Source organism: Astatotilapia calliptera, chromosome 7, assembly GCF_964374335.1.
Source record: "Astatotilapia calliptera chromosome 7, fAstCal68.1, whole genome shotgun sequence".
Taxonomy (NCBI): domain Eukaryota; kingdom Metazoa; phylum Chordata; class Actinopteri; order Cichliformes; family Cichlidae; genus Astatotilapia; species Astatotilapia calliptera.
Window position 1 is genome coordinate 14,291,736 of NC_137428.1, and position 20,998 is coordinate 14,312,733.

Consider the following 20,998-nt stretch of genomic DNA (forward strand, 5'->3'; position numbering starts at 1 on the left):
CTCTTTGTATACTCACTATATAAGGTATACTTGTTCAGCTCCTTGTTAATGCAAATATTAATGACTCAATCATATGAAAGCAACACATTCAGGTATGCAACCATGGTCAAGTTCTAATCAAACAGCAGAATGAGGAAGAATGGTGATTTAAGTGACTCTGAACACAGCATGGCTGATCCACTGGCACAATCTGCAGCAAATGAGTGATGTTATCATGTCAACATGGACCAACATCAGATGGCCACCTCTAAAAATAAAAAGCGTATTAGAGTAAAAGAGTATTAGCAAGATGTGCCAAATAAAGTGTCAGTAATATTCAAGTGCTGTGGATACAAATTAGATGTTATTGCTATGAAATTAAATGAAAAATGCTATAAGGTGTTATAGGTGCATAAAGGCTAAAGTCGGTCGTTTTAACACCTCTGAAATATATCAAAGGGAAATCACAAGAATTCTTTTGCACATGTGAGTGTAACCTTTACCAATATAGTACTTCCACTATTAAGGTTTAGACTAAAAACCATTTACAGTATAATACAAAATACAATAAATGTTTTTTATATACTGAATAGGATTTTTGTTAGTGATTTAACAGAAATAAAATGATTTAAGCATATACCACTGAACTAAACTCAATAGTAAAAAATCTTGTGACAAAATAATACCACAAATGCTAAATACAGTCATATTACCAATACCTGTTAGTTTAATGTTTCAACACAGCTAAAAACTGAGTGCAAAAGATTAATTATAAATTTTTAGTATAAAAAGAAAAGTTAAACACTGTATTTAGAGTGTGTTATGCAAAATTCTCATGTTGCAATGAGGTAGAATCAGCTGTTTACACAATGCATAAAACCTGGCTTATTGCAACTGTTAGTGTTTTTATGTCCTTCTGTCTAACAAAAAACTACTAAATAAATAAATCCAATATATGTAAATCTAGATTTCAGCAAATTAATTTAGCTCCATGATTATAAATATTGTATAATTTTGTATTGACGATATAAAGATAAAGATGTCCTTTTCAGATAAATTGTTTTACAAGAGGACATATTTCTGTGATTTTTAAGCTAACATTTACAGAATATTAAGATTGTGATTTATGTTCCTTTAAATATGATAGTCTAATTGTTTTAAAAGGTTTAATATAACGAGTTACCCAGTATCCTCCTGTTCTCTCCATTAGCATGGATGACACATTAGATAAACAAGGCTGTACTTGAGGACAGAGTGGCTGCTTCATGCCTCTGCACACTTCGCTGGACTGATTTCCTTTCACATACTTTTTGGCACAGTGATCATAAAAAACACAAGTTTCAGCTTTTACACTTCCCAACCATTAAATTCATCCAGTTTGCTGCAAACTGGCTGTTCTTTAGCTGCATGGTAAAATGTAGGGCGTTTTGCATGAACTTAAAAGTCAGTATCACTAAATGAATGTATTTCTCTTTTCCCCACATTTCCAACTCACTCCCCCTCTGGACTGAAATCTGACAACATGGTGGTATTATTCATCTCTCTGTGCGCTGCACTTTCATGGAAACACCCGATGTAAGTGTTCACTCTGTGGGTGTATGTCATGTTTTTGCATCAACAAGAAGAATGTCCTCTGGGGGACATTACTCACCAAGCAGAGTGGCTACAAGGCCAAAGGGTCAATCCACCACACACATGATGCAACAGCGCCATCTCCAGGCATGGCATCTGCAGAACATCACTATCAGTCCATTCGTGGAATTTAGCAACGGGTATAATAAACGTCTCCTTGCCAGTGTACTGTTTGTTCTCACCATGCATCTCAAAACGATTGTTTGACTGTTCATAACCAGGACAGCTCGGCAGTTGGTACTGTGGACTAAGTAAGAAGTAAGAAGGTTCTGGTTTGACTCCAGGAGCCAGCTGGGGCCTTCCTGTGTAGAGTTTGCATGTTCACCCTCTTCCCTGCATGCTTTCTCGAGCTTCCTCTTACAGTCCAAAGACGTGCACATAGGTGTTAATGGGACTGTGAATGGCTGTCTCCCTATGTCGGGGATAAGTTCACCTGGAGTTGGGTAAGTGGAAAAAGTAGATGGATGTTCATGTCCACTTGGTAGAGCCAAAGCAATATTTTTTTTAGAGTGAATATGTAGACTGGTTAGTATCTGTATATATTTGTGAGTGGTTACATGATACAGATCATACTTTATTGGTCACTCCATCTTTGAAGTATTTCAAATTAGTGTATTAGTGTTACATGATATTATAATAAAAGTCTGTTTTTATTGCAGCCTTTTAATCAATAAATGTATAGTACAGATATAGATTCTGAATTTTGACAGTGTGTATAAAAGTGACACTTATCTTCAGATGTTTTACAGTAACCATCATACAACAATACATCAATGTGTTGCTTTTTTCTAATTAAAAAAATAGTAATTAATCTTTGTTATAAAAGGTGGTGGCCACGGCTTTTGCAGTTTGAAGCCAGAAATGAGGAGACACTTAAACAGAGAGAAGACATTTAAACAGGTGAATTTAGACATTATTGATTATGTGACACTAAGCGGACTTTACTAGGACACAACTAGAAAACACTCAATACTAAACTCAAAACACCAGAGTCTTCGGCTTTTCCCAAGGGAACTCCTTCCTGCCAAAATGACCGTAGCAGGCAGTGGCCTGGTAAATTGGCTTCTTCAGTCCCAGCTCTCTGTAAAAGCGAAGTGCTACACTGTTAATAAAAGAATCTCTTATCTTTATCAGATGCAACTAGGACAAACTGCACATACTTCACAATCACTCCAGGCCTCAGATCAAAGTTCTTCTGTACGATCTGCAGCAGCTCGTCTTCGTCTCTGTTAGATGTGCCGTAGTGAAACACTGAGATGGAGAGTGGATGGCTCACACCAATAGCATAGGAGATCTTAAGAGCATGGCAGAGTGGACACCAATTATCACACGTTAGACACAAAAACAGTGATGCGAATAAAGAGTGAAATACTTTCTTTACACGTTGATCCCCTTAATGCCATTCGATTGTCACCTGAACGAGAGCTCGCCTGCACAGTCCAGCCTTGACAAGTGACTTGGCTACCCAACGTGCTGCATAAGCTCCAGACCGATCTACTTTGGAATAGTCCTTTCCAGAGAAAGCCCCTCCTCCGTGCCCACCCCATCCTCCGTAGGTATCCACTATGATTTTACGTCCTGTGAGTCCCGCATCTCCCTGTTGATGTATAAAAAATGTCAAAGGCATATCATTCATGCCCTCACATCGGATGAAAATCACAATTTACTACAGGCTTTAGTCATTCCTAACCTGTGGACCCCCAAAAAGGAATTTCCCACTCGGCAGCAGATGGTAGATGGTGTTATCATCCAGGTACTTGGCAGGAATGACAGCCTTCACCACCTTCTCCATTAGGTTGCATCTGATCTCCTCCAGGGTGATGTCAGGACTGTGCTGTACTGAGATCACCACAGTGTGGACACGCAGGGGCTCCATGGCTCCCATGTTGTCTCGATACTCCACGGTGACCTACAGAAGAGAAACCAAAAAGCAGAGAGGGTATAGTTTCATCCATAATATTAAAGGAAAAACACAAAAAAGATGAAGTGTGCAAGATTTTCCTTGTGAAAAAGCTTACCTGTGATTTGGAGTCTGGCTGTATCCAAGGACAGTCTCCATTCCGCGACAGCTCCTTCATCCTGTAGTTTAGTTTATGAGCCAGAAGCAGGGTCAACGGCATGCACTCCTCAGTCTCATCCGTGGCATAGCCAAACATCAAGCCCTTAAGGGTGAAAGGCCAGTTACATAACAGTTTGTATTTAAATCTTTAATTGCAAATATTTACAAATTATGTCTCTGAAAAATATGAAGTGTTTTGCAAATAAGTTGTTGCTTGGTTTGCCACTTGAATATCTCAACAAATAAGCTTACACAGTCATTCCAAGTAAATGAAACCCTGTAGTGAAGGTAATGCCTTGACCCCCTTTTCCCATATTTTTTATTTAGTGCTAAAAATCAAGTTTTTCAAACAGTCCTTCGGTGAATACACCATTTAAAAATTCTAAAGGGAGGCGAGGGAGTAGCGCCAATCATCAGTTTATTCACGATTTCTGAAAAACTGGAAATTCCTTGTGGTTACATGATATACACACACACACACACATTAATCTTTTATGAATATTATAGCAAAAAAATGTAAATAATAATTTACTTGGGAAGAAATAGTTCTACTTCATTAAAGAGATCAGAGACAGTAAGAGTTACACAAAAATATGTATGAAAGTTGTGACGTCGTTTCTTATGGGTAGTTTTCAGTATTTGAATGTCAAAAGAGTTACAATCAGAATTATGACTTTTTTTTTAATATTTTCATCTTTAAATTACAAAATTGTTGATTTATGAATTTCCTATGCCTTTGCTGCTGAACCAAAAACATAAAAAAAAGGATTAATGTGTTTATTATTGGCCTCCTAATCCTAGCCCCAACTCCAAAATACTTATTCAAACATGGTGGCTGAAAATCAAATACTGAACCTGGTCCCCTGCACCGATATCCTCCTGATCCCTGCCTTCGAACACACAGTCTGAGATCTCCGCACACTGCGGCTCCAGAGCCACTAGTACATTGCAGGTCTTGTAGTCAAAGCCTGCACATCACAGTTGAAAAAATATCAGCAACACTCTTTGACTCTGACTTTCTGTAAAACCACGTAATCAAAAGAATACCAATTTCATCCATAGTTTACCTTTTGAGGAGTCATCATAGCCAATCTTCTTAACGGTGTTTCGCACGACTGTCTGGAGGTCTACCGTGGCTTTGGATGTTACTTCTCCAACTAGTAAAATCATGCCAGTCTTTGCCACACATTCTGTAAAAAATTGAAACGAATACTGTGAGCGAGTCTCAGGAAGAGAGGAAGAAGATGGTTTGTTATCTGAAACTGCATTTATTTCGTCATCCAAGAGGAACCCAGAAGAAAAATGCTGACCTGAACTTTGATCTAAAAGGCAAACACTGTTTAATTATTAGTTACCAAATTAGCCTACCTTTGCAGCTACATTCAAAACTAATTGAACTTTATTCACTCTAAAGATCTGTTAGTACTATTAGTTCTGACACACCACGATCCATGCTCCATTCTCCACCAACAACTCTCATCGTTCACATAACAATAGCAGATGATTTGGAATTTCTGTGTTGAATTCCTGACGGAAATCTTACTAAGTAGTGAAAACGTTATCACGGCAATCTAATAAAACTGGAAACTTACCACAGGCCACTTTAGAGTCAGGGTCTTGACTTAGGTACGCATCGAGCACAGCATCACTAATCTGATCACACATTTTATCTGTGAACACAAAATCAGTATGTAAAAAATTCTAATTGGGCAACAATAAAGTAAAGTGAAATAAAATAAATACATTCTGCAGATTTGTATTCAATTTGAATCCTGATATGTTGTAGAAGGATAATAATATATAAAATATGATAACAATGTTTATTTTTACTTTTTTTTTTTTTAAATTTCGCCTGTCCCATTTGGTTCTTTAGCCATCAGAATTGTTGTCTGAAGACCAACAAGGATACCCAATGGATTTACTTTGCCAAATGGATCATCGTGGCATTGCCGTATTGGTCCATTTGGTCGATCTTTGTTTTTATTATTTATTATATTTTATTTTCAGATGTTACAGACGGGACAGACATGAGTGAGAGATAGGAAAGGGAGAAAGAAAGAGGAAGGAAAGGAAAAACAGAAGGGGAGAGGGACAGTGAGAAAGGGGGGGAGAAAAAAAATAAAAATCTCCTGGATCACCTGTTGAGAGAAGAATAGAAAACAAGCAACATACTAAACACAACACCATCGCATTAATCTAGCTAAGTGTAAACAGCAGTAAATACTAAATATTCAATGTTGTTGTGCAGCACGCAGGACAGATGTGCTTCGAAGTAGCAGCCAAGAAAGGTGTAATTTGGGTCTACGAGCAGTGAACACCCGTGTGCATACAATGTTTATTTTTACTAAGCGATGTATTAAAGAAGTGTGGGTCAAAATTCCTCCACAATGATGAAAAATTAAGTCATAGATTATTTCAAGTCACTACTAATAAAGGCGATTCTACAAGCTACTTAGTTTGCATCATAATTGTATACTTAATCATACCAAGAAAACCACTTAACATATTTTCTAAAATGCTGAACTTTTCCAATAAATATTTTTCTCCTCCCACCTTTTGAGATTATCATGCTTTCTTTTCAAAGATGTTTAAAGTATGTTTAGTATTGAAGCTTCAATCTTGTTTAAATATTAAAACTACTTTAAATAAATTTTTATGTCACATTTTTGGCAATTTGCATATTTAATTTCAATTTTGGTTTAAATTATATTTCACGCTCTAGTGTTAGTTATAAAAAACATCTTAATTATTTAAGGTTCTCATTTTATTTATATTTTAAAAAAAATTGAATTTAGGATATAACATTTAATTATTCTGCCGCAAAAATAAATTTTTGAATATTTTAACATTCATATTCTCATTTAACGGAAATAACTGAAGTGTTAATTGACCATCATTATTTGCCCCCAATATCAGTTTTGAGTAAAATGATCTTCCATACACTTGTGTAGTTTGCTAACATCACGGCTGTGGTGAGTTACAAGGACAGACAATGTATGTGTGCATGTCCAGACATGTCCAAGTGTCTCTGATACATCCATGTGTGAATGTCTAGCTGGACATTGTTCGTTACACTGTGAGACATGAGTACAGCACTAGCCTACCGGAGTGTCCTTCTCCAACAGACTCCGACGTGAACAGGAAAGTCTTCCCGCTGCGGGTTCCGCTACCTTGGTTCATCTTCTGCTCGTCGACAGTCGCTGCAGAAAAGTTGAATTCAGCGGGTCAAAATGAAGCAAAGGGCAATCGTACCGATGTAGGTTTGCTTTATAAAGTGAAAGCTGCCTGTGATGTTCGCCGGCGCCGATTATATAAAGCAATGATTAACTCTGAAGGTTGAAGATAACTGTGATTTAGAAACTCCAGAAAGCAACTGATGAAACCTTTCATCAGTAGTCGTGCAGGAAAACACGATACATCAGCACACCGTAGAAGTAATTTCCGTTTCAGGATCTGCAAACAGCTGTAATGGCTGAAGAAGGAATGTTTGCAAGCTCGGGCAGCCTCAAGATGGCACTGTTGGGATGCATTTTCTTTTTTATATTGAACTTGTCACTCCCACTCCATGTATCTCACAGCTTTGGGCTAACAAATGAAGACTTTTCTAGAAAACACATTCCCAGCTTCTAAAATTATATGGAATATATTTAGACTGAGCCACTTAACAGGGCAGGGGCGGATCTACAGGTGCCCACCAGCTGAACCCACCCCCCACTTACAGTTTTATGTCCTTAAAAGTTACTTTAAAAAACTAACTGTTTTAACTTACCTACCTAAAAAATCGGGTTTGTTTTCTTAGAAGAGATTATATTAGAATAAATCGTTTTAAAGTGTTTTTGTGGATATTTTGTTGACTCCACTTGCATAAAGGGGATTTTTACTACTTCACTGAAGAGACATGTGCGACACTGCCTAGACCTCTTTGCCCCCAATGTAAAGTTTTCTAGAGCCACGTTTTCTAGATTAATTGTTCATCATGTAATAATAAAACTACAGACAAAACACTGGTTCTATAAAAGCATGCGCTCCAAAGAGAAATACACAGAGGCAATTTACTCAAATCTCTTACTGTGTGTAACTCAACTAATTATGAATACTTGCTTGCATTGTGATTGTAGCTGGATAAGCCTATTAAGACCATGGATACAACTTTTTTTAATGCTTCATATTAAAGAAAAGAAACATAATGTTTAGTGATGCAAAGACTTGTAATATTAGTTTCTTCTGTGATTTAGCTGTTCAGTATTCACTTTTTTAGCTTCTCCATCTGTCCACCAGATGCCATCAGACTTTGCTCCTCACCCAGTCACCTGATTCACTTATCTGCACTAACCCATGATCTGTAGCCACACCCATTCACACACCTGCTTCCCTTTACCCCTCAGTTTGCAGTCCTACCCATTACTTCATCTGGCAAGTAACCAACCTGTATCTGTCCTCTCCCTTTCAGCCTAAGGCTACCTTTTTTGTACCAGTGACTTCAAGCAAGCCAGCATTGATGCACACTTAAAGATTTGTCTTTATTATTTCCACTTCAGTAATCCACAGCTACTGTTAGTATTTGGCAAGCATTCTCCCTCTCAATGATCAGTTCCCACAACTCACACCCAGATCCTCTTTATTAGAGAAGTACATCCTGAGCTCAGTAAATAGAATTAATGGTTGAATGGCTTCAGTATTTATGTGTTACTAATGCTTTATTTTTCTTTGACTGCTACACAATCTTCAGTTATTCCTTGTCCTTTCAGCAGAAAAATGACACACAAATGAACACACATGCACACAAACACTACTGTGTTGCACTGTGGGGGAAGAAAGCTGAAACAGCAAAAAAAAAAAAAAAACTGTAAATGAAGCACAATTTGGTGTGAAAACAAGACATACAAAACCTACACACATAACATATCCAGGCCCCGCAGGCTAACCCACTGTGTTAATCTAACGGTTATATTGTTAAAATAATATTCAACTTGTATCCCATATTGCAGCTTTATTTCTGAATCACCGAAGACGATTTAAAAAGGCAAAGGCCATGCAAAAATGACCAGAAATAGATATGATACATTGATGAGACAGCTTACAGACACTGGTAAATAGTGCGTCTTGTGACCTGTTTTATATAACATATTTTCAAAAGTTTTCTAGTAATTACATAAAAAGGGGCTAACCTGCACTAAACCGACGCTTGAATATGTTAGAATGAAGCATAATTTCACAACAGAACTTTGAAACTGTCATGTGTGGGCTGCTACACTGGTGAAATAACAAACTGCACAACACAGGATGAGGAAATGAAGTGGAGCAGCCGAGTGAATACACCCCTTTATTGCCTTGCAAATATCCCTCTGCCGCAAACACAGAGTACTTTGCCCAGACATATCAGCTCAACACTGGCCTGCATTTACCACTCTGACAGCTGATGGTATGTAAACCACACAGAACTAAAACCAGTAGACACTTATTTACCAGCTTAACTTCAATCTTCTTTGTCTGTAATAACTAAACAGGGTGGCTGTTTTTGCTCTTATGTAGTGATCATATAGCGGCCTAGTTCCTCAAAAGCAGGAAATGAAAGTACTGCATGTTCATGTTCGACTAAATTTAGTTCTCTCTGGTGATGGCGACTTGTTCTGGTAAAACAGTGAGACTTTGATTGCGGCAACTGTTAGTTAATAAGTAACTGTGAAGAGGTGCAACCTTCAGGAAACGTTTGTCCAGCTTTTGCTGTATGACCCGAAACACAGATCTCTATGTTTGTTTATTAAATTAGTTGGACTGAACTCGTCTGAAGATTTCCTTTTTTTGTTCGAAGCTGGATTTTGCTGTTTTGACCAGGAAACAGTGTTGCTATGGTAAGTCGATGTTATTTTTAGACTATAACTTCATTTTTGCCTAATATACTGCTCTTCTATTGATGACTGAGGGTGACTTGATGTCAATCTTGACATTATTGAACAATCCCGTATCAAAATTTTGAAAGTAAAATTTACTTTGTGACAATGGTGCTCATCTGGCAGTGACACAGGCCTTGGTAAACTTACTGACACTTGACAGCACTTTTTCCTGTTAGCACAGTTGCAGGAAGTAAGGTTTGGTTCTTAGAAATAACTTATACAGGGACTGTAGCACCGCCATTTGCCCGGCAGACCTGTAGTGGCATACACATGGTAGTAAATGTTTGGATAAGGGACCAACAGCACTAAAAGTGAATCAATTTCCACCATTTTTCACAGGCTGACCAACATTCTCAGCCAACTCCCGCTGTTCCGGCCTCTAAGCTTGACCAAGTGCAAGGTCAGGTAAATGAGGTTAAAGTTATTCTGACAGACAACATCAACAAAGTGCTGGAGAGAGGCGACAGATTAGATGATCTGATTGGCAAGACGGATGACCTGCAGGCGTCTGTAAGTATCCGATCGTGGGCCTTTTAGGAAGAAGCTTGAATCCATTTTATCTTTTATCATATATGAAGATATTATGTTTAGCTGTGCTACAAAGCATATTTATGCTTTTTGTTCATAAAGTAAAGCTTTCAGATACTTTGAGTGATTTCATGATTTCTGGGGATAGTATGGTATGTTTGTAACTAGACGGGTTGAGATTTAAAAAGAAAATCCTGCTCCTGATACATATAGTCATAATAAAATGCCTTATTTGACACTAAAGCAGTTTCCTAACCTTTACAGTTTGTCTGATTAGGGAAACGTCCCTAGCAGTTTCCAGTTCCCCTATAAACCTTTGTTTTCTTTTGCTTTCATTTACAGACCAAATTTGTAAAATAACCCACACACCTGTTTCAGCTATTCAACTACATTTCTTTTTTACCGCTCACCCACTTTTAAATGTTTTATTGTTACTTTTAGCTAGGATGTTTAAACAGTTATACACTACTGCGGTCACCCCTTTAGTTTAGTATCTATTTCATCTCAATTATTTATATATGTATGGTAACTTGTTCTCACTAGATACTTAATATTTCAGTATTTCATGCACATTTACATCTTTGCAATACATGTAACCATCCTTGGGAAACAAAAACTCAGTTTGTTCTTCTAGTATTTTAGGGTCCCTGTTTTAATTATCCATTCATCATTCTTCATCACTTTGTAATCACTCAATCAGAAACCTTCGTGTTCATCTCTAAAGCTTGCAAATGGTTGATGCTTTATAGGGCTTCTGGAGATTGCTTGTCTTTAAACGACGCATGTGCTTCCTCAAATATCAGGGTTTAATTTGGCAGTTTTTTTTCTTTTCAGGCTGACTCATTCCAGAGAACATCCACAAGGGTGGCCAGAAAATACTGGTGGAAAAATGTTAAAATGATGATCCTAATCGGTGTGATTGTGCTGATCATCATCATCCTCATCATCCTTGCTGCCACAAAAGTTATATAAATTCCACGTTTACCTACTCAAGGCTGAAAGCTACAAACATGGCGCTTACCGGCATTTGAATTACTCTTGCAAGTGATCACTTCAGCTTAAGCAAAGACATGTAAATTTAAAGGGCTAATGATTGTTGATTATGTTATTTTGTGACAACATAATGTGAAAAAGAAATTGAGAGCAGCAGAGATTGAAGTGATATGAAGTTAGCTGAAATACTTTAACACTCCAACAGTCTTACGTGTGTGACATAAAACCACTCTATTAATGGAACAGAAATTCAAATGTGTTTATTTTTATTTGTCGCATTTCTTCATGTCCAATACACTGTATATATATTGTATGTTTATGACTGTCAAACTCTGTAATAACATATTTAATATATGATTGATGAATATGATAAAGATAATGAATTGTAATAACACATTTTGTATCTTTGCTACCACATTACTGAATATGTGAGTGATTTGTTCCAACCAATGTTACATTTCAGTCATGGAATATATGAAGCAGTTCACAAGTTAGCATTTGGACATAAGTACAAAAAACGAAGGGATGAGGAAAGCAAACTGATCAAACATTGCAGCAATCCAAATAAATGCATAACAATGAAATACTCAGTAGGTATAGGAGAAAATGTACTGTAGGTCTCGGTGTTCTTCAATTACTGTCTTACAACTAGCTAAGTAATCTTTGCTGGATGCCATCATCTCTCTGGCCAACGCTCCAACAGCGCACGGTAGACTTTCATCACTCTGAAACCTATGAAAAACAAACAACAATAAATCAGCTATAGACAAACAAAGAGGGTAAGATTGCAAAACAATAGGAATCCCCTGTGTTTATAATGTCCAATGTAATAAAAAAAACTATAAGAAAAAAACCAAACTGATTATTTTAACATATTACATAAGTTAGAAAGTTAAGCTAGAGATCTTGAAGTGCATTAAATTGAAGAAGTCAAAGCCAAAATACTAAATGGAAGAAATGTTCAGATTGGTCAAAAATACACATTAAAGAAAGCATTACATGCAAATTTTCTGGAGATGTAGTGACACTTTGATTCTTCTCATTTTACCAAAGGTTATAAGAGGAAAATTTGTTACAGGAAAATTAACAAAAGGAGGAGCCTTTTCCATCGCTGTGAGTAACACAAAACAGAACAATACATGTACACAAATTAAAGCACTTTATCCCCCAGCACAGTAGAGTCCAAATACGAACCAGGTTTTAGCTCATGGACTACTGGCTACAAGAGCTAAATAAAGAAACAAGCATTTTAATTAAGATTAGGGATGCATATATTAACATTAGGAACTGGAAAGTCCAGAGAAAGCTGTATGTATCCTTTAAAAAACAAAGTTATTTTTTCAGATTTATAATTATTACTTGTGGGGGAGTAAGGGCCTGTAAAAAATGACAATTACATATGTATATTTTACGTTTTACATTACAAACAATTGCAAAGAAATTAAAAAATTGAAAGAAAGATGACAAAGCTGGACGTGTCCCATATTGTTTAGTTTAGAAATGCTGATACAGGATGTTGGAAGACCATACCAAATGGCAGCATTCGAGAGCGTATGCTTCTCATACCCGGTCCGCATTGAGCGGGCCCTGAGAGTATCTGGGAGTCAGCTCATGGCCTGCAAGGAAGCTCCGCTGGCAGGTACAAACAAGGTATGTCAGAGTTAGGAGACAACATACTTCCTTCTGTTTCCTTGCACATCCTTAACTTTGGCATCCATTTACTGTAGTAGCAGTACATTACCTGTTAACTTTACAGTTTAAAAAAAAAAGAGAAGATGCAAAAGAGGCAGCAGAAGCCGGCTGTTAAAATAATCGCCACAAGAGCGTAGCCTCTATGTTACCACTACTGTAAAGCACTTCAGGGTGCTGAGAAAAAGAAATTTATGGAGGAAATTATGCATAATGTTACCAAACATCAAAGTAAATATAAAACTACTTTAAGTTTAAAAGCAAAAAAGTATATATGTACTATTACATACCTATTTCAAGAGGAGGGTTTCCCCTATTAATACGGCTTGTAACTGTTCGTGTGACCACCACGTCGTGGCGACTTGCCATAACCACCAGATTGATCTGCACATGTGAACAAAGTGGAAATTTCACACGTTTGTATTGTTTCAAAAGTAGAAAAAAAACTGGCCGTAAAACTATACTCACTGTTGTAGTCACCATAGCCATAATAGTTGTTGTAACCAGAGTAATCATAGCCACCATATCCTCCATAGCCTTGATTACCGTAACCATAGTTGCCATAATTTCCATAGCCTTGATTCCAGTAGTTGCCATAACCCTGGTTCCAATTTTGATTTGGGCCTGAAACAAAAAACAGACACCAAGTTGACATAAACTGACCTGTGTTTCAAACTAAAAATGAAACTGTCAAACCTCATCTTCTATTATTAAATCAGACTGTTAGATTGAGAGCAGACTTAACTGCTAATTTTGTGATTTACATCCCAGAAATGTAAAACAGTTAAGAATTTTGTATGTGTGTGTTTTTAGTTTGTTTGTTTTTTAATTACTGTTTTACCATCACATTTACATAACAAGCCTAGCAGAGGAGAAAGCTTTGTTATCTTTAAGAACAGAAAACACTTTTTTGCACAGTTTGTACAAGTAAGCTTTATAAATATCTTTACCTGCAAGAAGTTATGCAAAACAGTCTACACTCACCACCTCTTCCCCGAGACCTAGATGAATATCCTCCTCTGCCACCCCAATACTGCTGCTGTTGGTACTGCTCCTTAGACATCGCCACTTTTATTTCACACTATAAGAAATTACCAGATTAAGTCAAATTAAGGTCCCATAATTCACCACAAATTCACACAAGTCTTCCATGTTCGTACACATTTTATATGTATATATATACATAAATCTCTCTCTCTCCATATATATATATATACATACCTCTTGCAGGTATGTATACACACACACATTTCAATTTCAGTGTCTGTAGCTTTAAATTAAATTAGGATTGGTTGTGCATCCGCCCCTTTAAAGAAGGGTCTGTGAGTGACAGTTAGAAGCAGCCAATAGGAGCAGCCCAGCTCATTTACACTATACTGCTGTCAAACAGACCAGAATGAGACACACTGTAGCTTCCAACTTTCTCCCTGCACACCACTCTTACTTTAAAACACAGCCAAATTGTCTGCACGATCTTTGTTTTTTCACATATATAAATGCAAAGTTTGTCCAACAAAGTGCTGCAGTTACAAAAATCTAAATTTCATTGGTGGGGAGCAGCCTCTTGGTAAACAGCTCTCCGTTAGTAATGGACCACATTAAAGTCAATGTTTCAAAGTAGTTCTCTTGTCTTACAACAGAATCCAAAAAATATACCCATGAGTGCACAGTTATTGTAAATTTGAATGAGTACAGAGATTAGAAAAGAAGCAAACAGATGTAAATGCTAACAGAAAGCCAGATGAGTTTAAGTGCACTGAAGCATATAAAGTAACACCCACACAGTACTTTTTAAAAGGTTACTAATCTGTCTGTAATAATTCCACAAAGTCACTATCCTCAGCATTTCTTTTTCCCCAGAGCTTTGACACGCTTTGACTGTGTATACAGTCAAAGCTAACAATTATGTTAGCCACATTATCTACATTTGAAAAGAACAGGGCTGCTTTAGTTGCTGTCACGTCGCTGCTGTGTGGCTCTGGTGTTTAACACCTTAGTTTGATTCATAATTATCATGTTAAAACACCAAAGTCACATAAACGAACCTTTTGATCCAGCAGTAAAGCAACAGGTTGATCAGCTATAAAATTTATAAGTGGAGTCTGGCTGCTTTGATAAGACAATGAGAGTGGCCTCAGTTCAGGTAAACTAACGGGGTTTTTTAAAATTAATGTATTAATGTTTCATTTATTTATTTGTAATAGAGACAGAACGGTAGGGAGAGACTGAGTGAGAGAAGACATACAGCTTTTCAACATATGCATCGCAGACTTTTTTCTACATATAAAAAGGGGGGAAATTCTGAAAAATAAAAACACATAATATAGGACCTAAAAGAAAAGGACTGTACCTTGCTTAATCCAATATTGTGGTACTTTTTTTCCATAATCTTCTTTACTGGCTCCTCCTCCTTGAATGTGATGAAACAGAAGCCTCTCCTTTTGTTTGTTTTGTTCTCCATGGGAAGCTCAACGGACTCCACCTGTTCACATTAAGACATAATTTAATGGGCAAATAGGAGCCCTGCAGAGCCACACAGAACAAGTGGGGAAAAAGATCAAACAAAATCTAATTTTCACAAGTCACTCACCTCTCCGAAGGCACCAAAATACTCTCTGACTTTCTCTTCAGGAGTGTCAGGAGAGAGACCACCAACAAAGATCTTCTTTACTGGCTCCTTGCTCTTCATGGCCTTGGCTTTTTTGGGGTCAATCACCTTCCCATTAAGTTTATGTTCTTTCTGTGAGGCAACCTGTAAAGCAATATAGACCATTGACAAAAATGTACATACGTGAATATTTCATCTTTCATTTTGATTTAGCGGAACGGATTTTTGATTGTTTGGGCATCATTGAGCTCAAACTTTATAGGTTGTATTCATAAACCGCGCAGTAGTATAGTTACATTCATTCTAATTTAAATCCAAATTGCCAAAAAAGGCCAAATATTAAAAATTTCTGCTAATCATTAAATAAAACTGAAAAAAAAAAGCCACCCACACAGACATGAAACTGCACAATCACAGCAAGTTCATGTCTGTTAGAAAAGCAAATTTACTGGTAATTAAAAAAAAAACCACACACATCCCCTTATGTGAACAGGATAATACCTTATCAACACTTTCAGGTTCTTTGAAGAGCACAAACCCAAAACCCCTTGACCGTCCAGTCATGGGGTCCAGCTTTAACGTGCAGTCTACCACTTCCCCAAACTTTGAAAAGTAATCTTTCAGGTCCTTCTTAGTCGTGTCCCAGCTGAGGCCTCCAACAAACATCTTCCTGTTGACAAATCACACAAAAATAAGCAGGTGGTGTCTATGTGTTGAGACTGCTTTATAAGATCTCTACAGTGGGGCAAAAAAGTATTTAGTCAGCCACCGATTGTGCAAGTTCCCCCACTTAAAATGATGACAGAGGTCAGTAATTTGCACCAGAGGTACACTTCAACTGTGAGAGACAGAATGTGAAAAAAAAAATCCATGAATCCACATGGTAGGATTTGTAAAGAATTTATTCGTAAATCAGGGTGGAAAATAAGTATTTGGTCAATAACAAAAATACAACTCAATACTTTGTAACATAACCTTTGTTGGCAATAACAGAGGTCAAACGTTTACTATAGGTCTTTACCAGGTTTGCACACACAGTAGCTGGTATTTTGGCCCATTCCTCCATGCAGATCTTCTCGAGAGCAGTGATGTTTTGGTGCTGTCGCCAAGCAACACAGACTTTCAACTCCCGCCACAGATTTTCTATGGGGTTGAGGTCTGGAGACTGGCTAGGCCACTCCAGGACTTTCAAATGCTTCTTACGGAGCCACTCCTTTGTTGCCCGGGCGGTGTGTTTTGGATCATTGTCATGTTGGAAGACCCAGCCTCGTTTCATCTTCAAAGTTCTCACTGATGGAAGGAGGTTTTGGCTCAAAATCTCACGATACATGGCCCCATTCATTCTGTCCTTAACACGGATCAGTCGTCCTGTCCCCTTGGCAGAAAAACAGCCCCATAGGATGATGTTTCCACCCCCATGCTTCACAGTAGGTATGGTGTTCTTGGGATGCAACTCAGTATTCTTCTTCCTCCAAACACGACGAGTTGAGTTTATACCAAAAAGTTCTACTTTGGTTTCATCTGACCACATGACATTCTCCCAATCCTCTGCTGTATCATCCATGTGCTCTCTGGCAAACTTCAGACGGGCCTGGACATGCACTGGCTTCAGCAGCGGAACACGTCTGGCACTGCGGGATTTGATTCCCTGCCGTTGTAGTGTGTTACTGAGGGTGACCTTTGTTACTTTGGTCCCAGCTCTCTGCAGGTCATTCACCAGGTCCCCCCGTGTGGTTCTGGGATCTTTGCTCACCGTTCTCATGATCATTTTGACCCCACGGGATGAGATCTTGCGTGGAGCCCCAGATCGAGGGAGATTATCAGTGGTCTTGTATGTCTTCCATTTTCTGATGATTGCTCCCACAGTTGATTTTTTCACACCAAGCTGCTTGCCTATTGTAGATTCACTCTTCCCAGTCTGGTGCAGGTCTACAATACTTTTCCTGGTGTCCTTCCAAAGCTCTTTGGTCTTGGCCATGGCGGAGTTTGGAGTCTGACTGTTTGAGGCTGTGGACAGGTGTCTTTTATACAGATGATGAGTTCAAACAGGTGCCATTCATACAGGTAACAAGTGGGGGACAGAAAAGCTTCTTACAAAAGACGTTACAGGTCTGTGAGAGCCAGAGATTTTCCTTGTTTGAGGTGACCAAATACTTATTTTCCACCCTAATTTACGAATAAATTCTTTACAAATCCTACCATGTGAATTCATGGATTTTTTTTCACATTCTGTCTCTCACAGTTGAAGTGTACCTCTGGTGCAAATTACTGACCTCTGTCATCATTTTAAGTGGGGGAACTTGCACAATCGGTGGCTGACTAAGTACTTTTTTGCCCCACTGTATGCAAGCTTCTTTAAACAGCTGGGCTGCTCAAAGGTCCCCTCATTTGCTACAAGTAATCTATGTAACTTGCTTAGTAAGTAATTTATCATCAATTTACATCCAGACAATACAATATCAAACACAGCAGATTCCCCATTCATTAGGTGACTAATGAGGACCTGATTTAATCTTTTATGTGCAATCAAAATGTGAACACATACAAGGGTTTTTCTTAGCTCAAAATGGGCCTTCACATATAAACATGTTTTGTCCATATTAAAATAGGGCAAAGAATCTGTTCCCTTTCTTAACAGAAGCCTGTTAACATCTTTCTGTTGTTTATGACCATTTGATAAAGAGAAATGTATTTATTCTTGAGTAAATTCAACTATAATCATGAAACGTGGGGTAATTGTTTTGTTATTTTAAAGTGATGGTGATTTTTAAATGGTGTAAGTCCAAAACCCCTTTCTATATCAGAATCAATCACTTTATTGCAAGGAAAACCATGCATATAAATCCACCAGTGAAGTACTGTAGACCTGCAACCAACCAGTGCAGTGTTATTATCAAGAAAGATGGTTTTGTTTACAACTGCAGTGATAAAATGTTAAGATATTCCCTAAATTGAACCTGTTCTAATTCTTTTTAATTAAGGGATTCAGTGACCAGGTTGATATAAAAGGACTGTGACTCACAGCTGATGGCGATATATATATTTTGTAAGTCTTGTGACTTTATTTTGGGTTTTATTTCCCACCTTTCCTAAAAAGGGAAACAAAAATCCTGCACTGTAATGTATGCTCTTCATACAATTTTGGAACCATTAGCTCCACTTTTGATTGATATTGCCAACACTTAAACATTTGCTAATTATTAGCCAATATCAATGATTGGTAATCTAATGCAATCTTCTTCTTTTTAGTGCTCCCATTGGACGTCGCTAAAACGGATAATTTGCCTATACTTCACCCTATTCTTTGCATCATTTTCTGTCACACCACAGGACAATAACAAACCAATACTCTGTATATGCATCCATACTTTGTGAAGGTTCTCAGTCATCCAGGTCATCGTAGTCAAAGGAGCTTGCAAAGAAAAGCGTCTGGACTTCTTTAAGTTACTTGAAGACGTTTCACCTCTCATCCGAGAAGCTTCTTCAGTTCTAAGGTCAAATGGTGGAGAGTCCCAGATATAAACCTAGTGGGAGTAACCCCCCACAGAGGGACAAAAGGACCCCCTGATGATCCTCTAATCGCCTGAGCCAAGGTGTGAAACTGGGTGTGGGTCCCAATCAGCCAGAGTTTCGGGTGAGTTCATTGTGAAACCTGGCCCCACCTTATGCGAGGTCTGGGCATTCCTCGCTGCACTGTACAGCGGTTGTTGTTGCGTCTGTCTGAACATTGTCATCCCCTATGTAGCCGGTGTATCAGAAAAACTCAGGAGAGTTTTCTCCAAGCATGACATCCCGGTGCATTTCAGACCCAGCAAAACGCTCAGACAGAAACTGGTTCACCCGAAAGACAAAACGCCAAAACACAAACTTAACAATGTGGTGTATGCTGTACAGTGCAGCGAGGAATGCCCAGACCTCTACATTGGAGAGACCAAACAGCCACTTCACAAGCGCATGGCACAACACAGAAGAGCCACCTCCACAGGACAAGACTCAGCAGTCCATCTGCATCTTAAGGATAAAGGACATTCTTTCGAGGATGCCAATGTTCACATTTTGGACAGAGAGGACAGATGGTTTGAAAGAGGAGTGAAAGAAGCCATCTATGTCCACTGTGAGCGACCATCTTTGAACAGAGGCGGGGGTTTACGACACCAACTCTCTGCCATCTATAATCCAGTTTTGAGATCCCTTCCCAGACGCCTTAACGCCCACTCACATCCTGGGCCATCTGATCTCAGGAATTCGCATAAGGTGGGGCCAGGTTTCACAATGAACTCACCCGAAACTCTGGCTGATTGGGACCCACACCCAGTTTCACACCTTGGCTCAGGCGATTAGAGGATCATCAGGGGGTCCTTTTGTCCCTCTGTGGGGGGTTACTCCCACTAGGTTTATATCTGGGACTCTCCACCATTTGACCTTAGAACTGAAGAAGCTTCACGGATGAGAGGTGAAACGTCTTCAAGCAACTTAAAGAAGTCAAGACGCTTTTCTTTGCAAGCTCCTTTGACATCCATACTTTGATTTTCTGAACAACAGGCAAAGCTGTTTTTCTAAACAGAAAACTGAAAATAATAACAAACATTCAAAAGTAAATGATATTTGAAAATATCACTTACTTTAGTCTAACATTTCCTTTTAAAACCCAAACTTTTAAAATAGCAAACCGGTAACACTCAAACACCTCGGAAATCGTTCTAGTGTAATGTTTAGTTTATGAATGCTTGTTAAAATAATCACCCCTCCTAATGAATAAAGTAGTACCCAACAATAACAATGCCAGGTCCTGCAAAAATCCGGTCCTGCAGCTACAGCATCTTTTCGATTATCAACAGTGAACCTGAGTCTATCCACCCTTCACCATCACCATACCCTTCATCCTCCTCGTTTTTACTGGCGTCGATCCTTGATCCTTCGGCCTCGCCCCCCATAAGGCCACAGTCCCCCGCTGCTGACATCGGGTCGTCACTGTTCGCCTCTCCATCCTCCTCCATTCTCATCATGTTCGGGTCGTCGCTTAATTCATAATCATCCGACATGTTTCGGGTTTTTCTGGAACAAGACTTAAACTAAAGCTTCACCCCTAAAGGGCTCTGAACTCAAAGCTACGTCAGATATCTCTGCTGGAGCTAAGCTAACTGTCTGGCTTCTGTCAGCTAACTGATGACAGGCTAGTCGCTGGCTAATATTTTGATATCATATGCTGTTAAATAAAATGTCCGTCGCTAGTTAGAACAAGCTAACTGGTTGGGTTACGTGAATCCAATGTGGGGTTAGTATGAATTTGGAGAAAACAACGCTCGGTATGAAAAAAAATTAGGTTGAAGTTACGATAATATTGAGAGGTGACTTATGAGCGTCGCTTTGTTTTCGTCGCCGTCATCTTCTTCTTCGTCGGTTAAAAACGGCTGTCAAACCGACGTGAAAGCTAGACCGCGCCCCCTTCTTTATGTAACAAATAGTACATTTTGGGCTGAATTCCCTCTTTTTTGTAGAGCCGTTTGCAAAAATACAGATGAAAAAAAGGAAATAATTGAGGCAAAAAGTAAGGAACAGAGCAAACCAAAAAGCAGAATTATGTAAAAGACATTTTTCAGTTAGCAATTTATACTC

General features: G+C 38.4%; 2 protein-coding genes across 4 annotated transcripts; both read right to left on the reverse strand.

Annotated features, from left to right (window-relative positions):
• Nucleotides 1-2,258: 2,258 nt before the first annotated feature.
• mat2al (methionine adenosyltransferase II, alpha-like) lies at nucleotides 2,259-7,181 on the reverse strand. The gene is made up of 9 exons (XM_026173105.2): nucleotides 6,775-7,181; nucleotides 5,263-5,340; nucleotides 4,738-4,860; nucleotides 4,526-4,638; nucleotides 3,630-3,773; nucleotides 3,302-3,520; nucleotides 3,026-3,208; nucleotides 2,772-2,905; nucleotides 2,259-2,692 (listed from the first exon to the last, which is right to left on the reverse strand). The coding sequence occupies exons 1-9, from the start codon at nucleotides 6,848-6,850 to the stop codon at nucleotides 2,590-2,592; spliced, it is 1,173 nt and encodes a 390-aa protein (XP_026028890.1). The 5' UTR covers nucleotides 6,851-7,181; the 3' UTR covers nucleotides 2,259-2,589.
• A 4,138-nt stretch (nucleotides 7,182-11,319) lies between these two features.
• On the reverse strand, nucleotides 11,320-20,778 carry hnrnpd (heterogeneous nuclear ribonucleoprotein D). 3 transcript variants are annotated; one of them, XR_013910323.1, is made up of 9 exons: nucleotides 20,258-20,778; nucleotides 15,884-16,052; nucleotides 15,365-15,526; nucleotides 15,125-15,256; nucleotides 13,759-13,855; nucleotides 13,243-13,398; nucleotides 13,065-13,158; nucleotides 12,616-12,717; nucleotides 11,320-11,817 (listed from the first exon to the last, which is right to left on the reverse strand). XR_013910323.1 is itself a non-coding variant. In XM_026173108.2 (8 exons), exons 1-7 carry the CDS (start codon nucleotides 20,422-20,424, stop codon nucleotides 13,091-13,093), a joined length of 951 nt encoding a protein of 316 aa, XP_026028893.1. In that variant the 5' UTR covers nucleotides 20,425-20,778; the 3' UTR covers nucleotides 11,320-11,817; nucleotides 13,065-13,090. The 3 variants fall into 3 exon arrangements, 2 of the variants coding, with proteins under 2 accessions (XP_026028893.1, XP_026028892.1); XM_026173108.2 differs by lacking the exon at nucleotides 12,616-12,717; XM_026173107.2 differs by lacking the exon at nucleotides 11,320-11,817 and having other exon boundaries at nucleotides 12,556-12,717.
• Between the last annotated feature and the right edge of the window lie 220 nt (nucleotides 20,779-20,998).